The 10309-nt window shown below is 39.3% G+C and overlaps 1 protein-coding gene across 4 annotated transcripts in view; it reads right to left on the bottom strand.

Moving 5' to 3' along the window:
* CEP104 (centrosomal protein 104) overlaps window positions 1-10309 on the bottom strand; it is a 35300-nt gene continuing 24991 nt past the window's right edge. For all 4 annotated transcript variants that reach the window (XM_032763782.2, XM_075060236.1, XM_075060238.1 and 1 more), the window contains 7 exons: window positions 9647-9683; window positions 8944-9025; window positions 8153-8261; window positions 5898-6036; window positions 5341-5408; window positions 4567-4657; window positions 1-3723 (listed from right to left, as the gene is read on the bottom strand). In XM_032763782.2, coding sequence (XP_032619673.1) covers window positions 3587-3723; window positions 4567-4657; window positions 5341-5408; window positions 5898-6036; window positions 8153-8261; window positions 8944-9025; window positions 9647-9683 — 663 coding nt within the window. In that variant the 3' untranslated portion in view covers window positions 1-3586. The remainder of the gene's footprint in view (window positions 3724-4566; window positions 4658-5340; window positions 5409-5897; window positions 6037-8152; window positions 8262-8943; window positions 9026-9646; window positions 9684-10309) is intronic.

The following is a 10309-nucleotide window of genomic DNA, read 5'->3' as shown; positions in this document are numbered from 1 at the left end:
TCAGGTTCTAAAATGGAGACAGTTTAATTTCTAACAAATATGTGAAGGAGTGTTTAAAGGTTACATACAACAGTATTTCAAATGCAAGTGCTGCAATGTGCTTATAAAATTCATAGACATGTACAGAGCGCACAAACAAGCTCTATAAAAACTGTACACTACAAATATAGTATTCTATATACAAAATACAATAAATACAGCAAATTTGTATCAATGTGGCAAAAAAAAATATTGCTTTCAGATTACTATAATCTCGTATTTCTGAATCCTGCTGTGGACAGTGGTGCAGAACAATTAATTTCATCTCGGAAGGAAATGTCCTGAAATTTACAATGAACACAAGGTGTTTTAAGGTCTGTTCCAGGGTGTGCCTGAATTTTAACACACTACACCTCAGAACTAGTCTCAAGACTATACTCCTCCCCTAATGCTATCAGCAGTGGAGCTACACTGATGGCAAATAATGGGTCAAAAATTATCTAGAGAGAGAGAACCTGTGAGGTGTATCACATTTTCCTTCTCATTCAGTCAGTGCTCCTGCTAATATCTAAGGAAGCTGCTTGTCCACGCACACAAGGAAGGGCAGTTACATATTTTACTATACATGTATACTAGTGGTGTTAGTAACAATTTAACGAGCTGCAAATTCCTGTGGTTATACAATCTATTCCCTTCTAAACAAGAAGTATTTTCTCCTGCAACAGACACTTCCCCCTCCCACTCTATAGCCTTTACTGGTAGCAGGTTTTTATTAGCCCACTCTTACAATATCAAACAGTTCCTTTAGATAGAATCTTTTGTCATCCCCACAGACTACTGGGCAGTGGAGCAACAATCTTATTCAGCTCTTTGGGAGGAAAGTGATGTAGAAGTGCAGCATGTTATGTTAAAAGTTAAACAATAAATAGATTGGGTTAACACTTCAAACAGCTGCTCACGAACACATAGCTGCAGAAAAAGCTAGATTGAAGTCAATAGCAAGACTTCTGTTGAATTCAACAGGGCCAGGATTTCACCATGCGTTTAAATGAATAGGTTTGTCTCTTATTTGCAGTTCAGAATGTGTTATGTTGTCTGAGCAAACAGGATGGAGAAATCATTGACAGAGACTACATGGCTGTCAAAGAGGCTATTTAAATAGCAACTTTTCTGGCACTTTGGTGACTTAACAAAAATTAAAATGTATTGGGAACTTTTATTGTCTATCGGAGAAACACATTTTGGCATACGTACTGCACTAACTGTACACAGCAAATGCATGTTGTAAAACCCATTGAAAAGTGTAGTTAAAGCCTTTGAACAGTAACTTCTCTCCTTCTAGAGAAACTATTTTTCAAAGCTACAATTCCTGGTAGCTTTTACTCAGAGACATGTATTGTTATAAGGGCTGATCCAAAACCCACTGAAGTCAATTGGAATCTTTCTGTTAAACTTCACTGGGAGTCGAATTAGATCCTAAATGAAGTGTAAATTATTGTTACAGAAAAATACTATGCACAATCTCAGTTTAGAAACATAGCAGTTTTGAGCTGAAGCACCAAAGAAAAATGACTAGCTTTTTACAGTTCTGTAAGGTAAATGATCAAAATTATTTTGTCCACTTTTGCTAAAACAAAATTTGCCCCCTCAACCGATAACCTGCCTCCCAGAATGATTAGAAACCCCTGAACAGATAAGATTGCTGTAGACACATTGATGGTACTTTAATTAAGGCTCAGTCAATGGCTGTTGCTGAATTACTATCAAATCGTGTTAGTATGTGGCATAATGAATAATTACAGTCTCCAGAGAATGGGATGATTTTTTGCTTTACAAGATGTTAGGGTGGATAACAGAGAACAAGGGAGTTGACAAAAAAAAACTTCTCAGATTCTTGTCCTGCTTATAAACTGGGCACCTTATGGGTATAGAGAAACTACAAGTTGGGTCTTGCAGGATTCAAAATATGTTCCTGGCCTGCACTGGTGACTCTCCAATGTTATTTCTGAATTAAGCAGCTCTGGTAGAGTTTTACTTTAGGGTAATTGCTATTTCACAAGTTCACTGCTCTAGGTGTGTATCTTGTTCACACAAGTCCATCTAATTATATTTATAAAATAATTGTTTTGGAAGTATAATCTGCTTTTTTAAACATTACTTTAACTGACAGAATAATTTATGCTTAAACCCTTGTTATAAATGTCTAACAGGTACTCTGTATAAACAGGTATATTCTTCTATGTATACATAGTTATAATATAAAAGCTGCTACCTGAAATATTCATTATACTCATATCAAACATGGATCTGGAGGTAAGACAGACTACCCAAAGGAATGTAAGAGCAGTTAAAGTTTTTCTAGAAAAAGCATATTGTTTACTCACATCATTCTGTGGCTATGTAACACTGGCCAGCTAGAGAATTTCAAGGTGTCTAGTAAAGGAATACTTTTAGCTGCTCAAGACTTACTTTCTACTTTAATTTTTGTTAGCTGTACATTAGAACAGTTGGATTGTGACACTCTTATGACACAAACTTAACAACCGCAAGGCTACTGTGATCGCAATACAGCTACTGTGTTTCTAATATTCAGCGATGTGTTTCAAAGCCTAAATATGATAATTTCTCTGTAGATTGGTTTTGATTTGCAGGAGTGGTGCAGAAACACACACTGTAGCTAAGTGATACTATAGTCTTATTGTAGTTCTATTTCTGTACAACTAGTACTTATTTCCCCTCAATCAGGTATGTAGTGACACAATTACTTTTACTGTGTCACACAACCAAGCAAGTTTTGGCAAAGAACAATTACCAACAAATTTTATAGTGACTTCATCAAACTGATAAAGTCACATGATACAATGATTGCATTCCCTAAACGTTTGGGGAGCGTTTGTAAGCGAATGTTAGCTTTGGTTCAAAGGAACAGATACCTCAAAGCTTTGTTCTCAAAAGCTGATTTAGTTTGAATCAGAAGGGCTCAAGTCTCAGCTATGCCCTGAGGAAGGGCCAAAAGAGAGCCAGTTGTGGCTTCCTGATCCTGCAGCCAGTTCCTTACTTGTCCTAGCATCCAGGATGCTCTTGTTACACTAGCTACCACCCTAGTCCCATGGGACAATACACTGACCACGGACAGCCGAAGCTTGCTATATTTTGGCCAGGATCTCTACACTGGTTGCTGCTGCAGTGGATAGCTCAGGATCTGGCTATGCTGGATTTATACTACTAGGGACTCCCCCCAGGCTGAGAGAATCCTCATCAGGGAAGGTTCAGCTGCTTTCTGCTCCCTCCATGCTATTGGGGAAGTGCAAAAGGAGTGCAGGAGGCCAGAGGCTCTGTCCCCAAAAGACTGCTCATCACTAAGAATGAGATGCAGGTTTTTGGGATAATTATACACAACACTGCACAGAGAGAACCAATATATAAGTGTTAACTATTGGGTAAATGAAGCAGTCAAACACTATTTGTGGTTGATAAACAACAGTGTGTAGTTCAAGTGAAATGGATGACATGGGGCTCCTATCACTTGTAAACAAATCTTGGAAATGTTGTGCATCACATAAAACTTGCTCAGTTATGGAGACAAAGGAAACAAGTACTTCTCATGTCATCGCTTTGCGTATGTTCTGCCAGTGCTTTTATTCAGGCCTCCTTTTGGGGTAGGGATCTTGCTTCCTACAGAGGGGGATCGAACCTTTGCTGCTGTAGGACCTGATTTGTTTACGGGTAATCCTGCTGCTTTGCCTGGGAAAAGAAAAGAAGATTATCAGTCACAAACAAATACTGCTCATCTCTTGCATTTCAAGTACATGACTTAGCTACAACACTGACAGAAATAATAAGATTGACTTTGAAGTGACAGGATTATTCACAGACGTGGTAATAGGAGATGGATCATAAATTTGAATCCAGGCTAGGGAGTAAACATTAACATCTGACATCAACATACCATCGGCTTGTTCAGAGATCCACCATATGTGACACGAGTCCATGGTCAGAGTTCAGTTCCCATCTACCTACCTGCCTCAGGCATTTGTATGATGCTTATCAACCCAGTGTCTTAATTTCTAGTCTCTACAGGACAGATAAAAGACTACCTATCCACTTCACTCCGTCCCATAGTTAGGATTAGATTAGCATCTCTAACTGGCTCCGCTCAGGCCTGAGGCACATTGACAGTATTAGCATTTTAGCGGCTCTCTGTGCACTACTGTATCTGTTTGGTTCATAGCGTAACGTAGGATATAAGAGGGCAACTACAGCAAGATGAGTCTTTGGGGTATGCTGCTCCACAAAATGAGACAAACGATAAAACAAAATTTAAAATGATGCAACTTCTCCATTCCATTACAACAGCGCATCTGTGCTAAAGTCATTGAGATTGACTGGAGTATCAGAGGGTAATTTGCCCTCTGTGTGTGCTATTCTATACCAACATATTTAGAAATACAGAGTCAGCATATACAAATAGTTGAATGCATTATTCAAGTGTTATTGACTAAGGATCAACTTGCTTTCTAGAACAGAACCTTCTGCTTAAATAGGTAAACAAAGTGAAAAGCATAGTAATCACAAGGAAATCCATACCAGGCTGCATCAGCAGAGTTTTATTTAGTGTATGCGCCCTCCGCAGATTCATTTTACAGCCATCTTTGCCCATTAAGTGAGATTTCCAGGCCTACAATAAATTAAGAAACAAGCGCTGTTACAAAAGCAGAGAAATAGCAGGTCTTTCATATGAATGATATTTCTGTATCTACACATGTGCAGGCGTGCACACGCACAAACATGTTTTACAGCATCAAAGGAAAAATGAAATGCTAGGTGTTATTTTACTGAGAAAAGCAAGCAGATTTCAATAGTTTTGGCCCGCACTGAGGACAAAATCAGGAACATCTCACAGACAGCTTGGGTTTAAGATGACACGCTGTCTCATTCTTTTGCCTATTAACTACTGTCTTGATCAGATTTAGAAGAGACCTCTGAATGAAAGCCAAACATGGATAATCAATTCCTGCTATAACCTGAACAAGCCTAAATGTAACTCCATCAAATCACTTAGCAAAGCAAATTAAGGTGCGGGAGAATTAGCGGCACCACTTTCCGCTCCAAGAGCTGATTTCAAAAGAAGCAAGGTGGCCATAAAATCCTGTTTAGCACAGCCTTTGAAAGTAGCTTGCTACCAGTTTGCATTTACTATCATTGTTCTAGAATCTGAAGCCACAGGCAGAGACTCCGGGCACTTTTTGATATGGTTATGTTCAGGCAATGTAGGTAATTTCAGTGTTAAAGGACAAATTATTGAAGTCTTAGTGACAAGACTAGCAAGACCAATTTGACATTACACTCATTTTCTCTTACCTCCTCTCCTGGGGCGAAGTTTTCATGGCACAATGGACAATGGTTTGCCACCTTTTCTGGTTTTGCAGCTGAAATGATTGGAAAGAGAAAAAAAAAGTTACGCTATTGCCATGTGCTTTGCCAAATGCAAGAGCAACAGATTGATCTCTGCCAGTTTTTGTGAGCAAGAGATGGAACTGGCTGCTAGTCTACCTTCCCCTGCCTAGTCAAGAAACCGATCTCATTATCAAGAGAAAAAATGAAAAGGGAAGAGAGAACAGCTAACACAGAAGTGCCTTCAGCTTATTCTACAGTGATGAGGAGCAAACTAAACTGTGGAGCAATCTTCAGGAGTTTTCTGTTCTTGCTCAGAAGACACTCCCACGTGCATTAATAGGAGCTAAGTGCAGGGAGCACTGAAAGGCAAAAACATTTAGGCCAAAAATATTCAATCCTTAGCCTCACTTTAGGATTCCAAATCCACAGTTCAGCACCTAAACAGAAGTGGCCTGATTTTCCAAAGGTATTGAATCCCTGCAGCTCCCCTGGCTTCACTTATTCCATTTGAAACTACTCACAATTGCAAGTCTTGCCCTTCACATGTTTGGGCAGTTCCTCTTTTGGAATGGCCTCGCTACAGCGCTGACATTTCCCAAAGCCATCTTTTTTATCACACTCAGTCAGCAAGTGCTCTGTCAGGCTTGCTATCTCCACCACCTGCAATAGGAAACCAGACAGGTAGCTGAGAATACAAGAGATACAGGAATAGACTTGTATTGTGCTATGAAACTAAGAATAATATTTTCAAAAGTTCTCAAGTGACTTTAGAGCTCAAGTCTGTTTTAAAAGTGACGTAGGCACTTACAAGCCTAAATGTCATTGAAAATCAATGAGACTTGGGCTCCTAATTCACCTTTGAAAATGGGGCTCAGGGTAAAATTTCAAAAATGCCTAAATCTAATAAAACTCTGCTTGTGTTTCTTACACATGTAACCTGCAAATTTAAAGTGAAAAGGTATCATTATAGGCTTAAAAATAAAACAAGGAAAGATAATTTAAAACGTGTTCCTATGTTTAACTCTATTCTTATCTTTAAATACAGTTGTTAGAAATGATTCCATGTATTGTACTGCGTATGAACATAGAAGTTGCTAATGCTGCATGTATGTACAAGCAGACACTGGGAATAAACAGGAACGCATGCTTCTTTCTGGGATAATCTTTGCACAACATAGCTAGCAACGTCTAGATAGATGCTTCAAAGCCACTTTGACTGCCAGTGGTTGAGTAAATCAATGAAAGATTCACACTGAACACCTCAGTCAGGGCTCCTAGGCCAAGTTCATCCTGAAATAAATGGATGCAACTCTCTTGGAAGTCTCGGGGCTAACAAGTGTTGTAAGCTGAACTTCAGGTAAAAGTAGGTCACAAAGCAGATGTAAACGTTGAAGTAAATTTGGACTGATCTAAAAATCAGTGGGTGTGCAAAATAACGGAGCTTACACACTAAAGAACAGAAAGGTAGAGGTGGGAGGAGGAAGAGGAAAAGCAATTGAAATAAGCTATCCCAAGCCTCTCTCACTTTTTAGTGCTTGTTTTAATTGCTTCTCCTGCTACATCCCTCTTCTCCCCACCTAAGGTGTAAGTTAAATTGAAAGTGCGAAACGAATGTATGACAAATTGGAGCAAGTTACTCGACAAGTAACACTAGAATGTTAAAGTGCCCCCAAAAATACATACCTGAAACAGGGCCCACACTGAGCTGGTTAGTAGTCATATGGCATGCTGCCTTGTTCTCCAGAATCTCAGCGCTTTTTAAAAGACAAAATCTAGTCTCTAGATGTGATAATTGTCGAGATAGCCTCAAAAACGTGTATGGAGTGAAACTGATAAAGTGATGCTTGCCCACATTTGCAGGACCTGAACTAACTGCACCAAGTGTTATCAGCTGCCCGATTCATCTCAATGGGAGCTTAATGAGATGCCTAAAATGTTAACAATACAACAGATGGTCAGACTGTGTAAAAAAGGGAGCGGGAGGGTTAGATTATGAAAATACGCACATTCACAATCTACTGTGAATGACAGCTCCCTTTGGCACCTGCAGCAAATGTATTTGGGAGACACTGCTACATTCCTCCCTCAATGAAGAAAGTGTTGAGCCCAGCAGAATCTGATTAAGGGGAAGCCAAGCTCAAGGAGCTCAGCAGAGCCAGAGGTATATTAGGACCCAAGTGAGGGAAAAGGTGAGCCGAAGAGTGCATCTGTGATCATATTTTGAACATCTGCACAATCAACTCTGACTACATGTCTTCTGTGGGCAGAGCTGATTTTGTGGGTGGAGTTTGGAAGAGTATCACTAGCTTCTCCTCCCCCAATATGACATCTGGTCTGAAATGATTTAGAATTTCACACACAGCAAGAGGTCTGATTTTCATACATGCATCTTCAGCTTACACTGTGTAGCAGTGATTCCTCTATAGATGTGACACTGCCTTTCCTTCCAAACAACACTATTTAAAAGGTATTTGTCCTAATCCAGAAGAGAGATCCCCTTCCTTTCCAGTTTCCTCATTCTAATAGTGCTGTTACATTTTAAATGGACAAGTATGTTGAGCAGATTTACTTTGGTTGTTAAATCTGCTTCCTTATACTGCTCCTCTCCTCCTGTTATTGTCCATGACAACGATTTTGCTACAAACAGAACTTTTTATTAAACAGCAATTTTCACCTTTTGCAGCTTATCAATTGACAACAGAATAATTCACTGCTTGTGTCAGTTCTGGAATGTGTATGTTAGGTTGTATATAGGCTTTTGAGTCCAATGCCTGACCTGTTTGCAGTGCTCACATCTTGTCAACATAGGGCAATGTTTCCAGTAATGGAGATCCAAGCCTTCCTCTGTGAAAGATTCATCCCTTTCACCACAAAAAATGCATAGGCTGGAGAAGACAGACAGAGTAAGAATAACAAATGCTATAGATTACTGAAAGAAACAGGCAGTCCAAGTCAAGGGGAAACATCCTTCCAGTTTAAAATAGTTCTGTGATATTGACAGTTTTTTTGTACAAAACATCTTCCCTACAGAATACCTGCCTCTGATTGGGCTCAGGCAGAGACTTTTGTAAAGTTGTAGTGTAGCTATAACTAAAAATGTTCACTCAAGGAGAGAGGTGTTATTACAAATAAATACTGGGAGAGCTCACTTGGACAGTTTACCTGATCCCAGAAAGCATTCTATATTCTTATCAAGCCCCTAAGTGTGACAATCTTAGTCTTAGCTTTGCCTCTGTTCCCGTAGCAGTGATACACTGTTATATTGTGACAGTTTTCTAATCCATGGACACAACTTCTCAAACACATGTACAAACCTCACACTGTACAAGTTGTGAAGGATATGTAATCCTGATTTGTCTGTTACTAATTACATTTATTTTGGAAGATAAAGAATAAGGGGGAAGAAATTAAAATATTCAAAATGGTCCTTATTAACACTTAACAATTTAAATCTTATTTAACGAACTGTCCACAAATGTCAGTATAGATATTTGCATTTGGATGATCATTAACTGCTCTTTAACAATCACTCTTTTAAAATGGTTAGAAGCTGCTGATTTTACTTACTTATCTAAATAATTTGCAACCGAGGAATTATCATCTGGAATCTCTGTTGCCATAAGCAGGGTGACTTTCTTTACCTGCTCACCTGTAACAAGGAATCTATTAAACTCAGTAGATGGTTCTTAGTTCTTTTTGGATAACTATTGTTTCTCAAGGTCTTAATGGTAACTGACTATTTGGAATTGTACACTCCTAAACATCAAAATGTAACTAAAGCGTACACAGTGCCAAGAGGAAACAGCTCCTGGATACAACAGGAAAATTGCTTGCCTTTTGGATACACTGCTATATTCAAAACAGCAGCCATGGACCGTTTGCACACAGTCACCACTTAAAATGCTGGTGAACATTTTGAAAATAAAGCAGCAGATGATTCTACCTCAGTGTGAGGAAAAATCCAAACTGGCTTCAATCCAAGCCAATCTGATCTGGTGCAAAAAACCACCCACCTAGCTGATGGCAACCAATGTTGGCACACTAAATGGTCAGTTCTCCCATGAAGACTGAATGATTCTCTCTGTCGGATTGAGTTAATCAATCCAAAGCTCTAGGATCTGTGTGTTTCTGAACTCAGATGAGTCAGTGTGCATTATGTCATAGTCAGTCACCTATTGGTTGCCATGTGTCCTAACTACTTCCCCATCCAAAACATTACAAGGCTAATTTGGTTTCTGTGTTTCTTTGAATAGTTTTAAACTTTACCTACCTTGAGTCTTTGGCTTTTGCAAATCATTTTCTTTCTCCTGCCAAACAGAGAAGTAGATGTCAGTAACTCCCTTGGTGACTAAGGCACCAGCCAAGAAAGAATGATTTCTTGGTATTTCAAGAAAGAAGAACAGATAAATCCAGAGAAAGTCCAGTCAGTAAACAAACAAGATGCACGGTCAAGGCAGCATAGGTTGTGGTGCAGACAGGCAACTTTCCCAAAGAGGATGTCTCCTGTGTGCTGGGACACAACAGTGTTCCTCCAGTAGACATATTCCCTTCCCTGCCTTGGTACAGGCACGAATATTGCAGCAGAGTGGGCAATAGCCCCTCTACCATGTCAGGGTGCAGTTATTAACCTTTTGAAGTCAAGTATGTTCAAATCCAATTGCTGACAATTATATAGTATAGCATCATTCTAAAGTGACCGACATGAGTTATTATGTATAGTAGGGGTAGGCAACCTATGGCACGCGTGCCAAAAGTGGCATGTGAGCTGATTTTCAGTGGCACTCACACTGCCTGGGTCCTGGCCACCGGTCTGGGGGGCTCTGCATTTTAATTTAATTTTAAATGAAGCTTTTTAAACATTTTAAAAGCCTTATTTACTTTACATACAACAATAGTTTAGTATCAGAGGGGTAGCCGTGTTAGTCTGGATTTG

Source organism: Chelonoidis abingdonii, chromosome 23, assembly GCF_003597395.2.
Source record: "Chelonoidis abingdonii isolate Lonesome George chromosome 23, CheloAbing_2.0, whole genome shotgun sequence".
In the NCBI taxonomy this organism is placed as follows: Eukaryota; Metazoa; Chordata; order Testudines; family Testudinidae; genus Chelonoidis; species Chelonoidis abingdonii.
The sequence above is the reverse complement of the archived record's forward strand: the minus strand, read 5'-3'. Positions and strand labels throughout refer to the sequence as shown.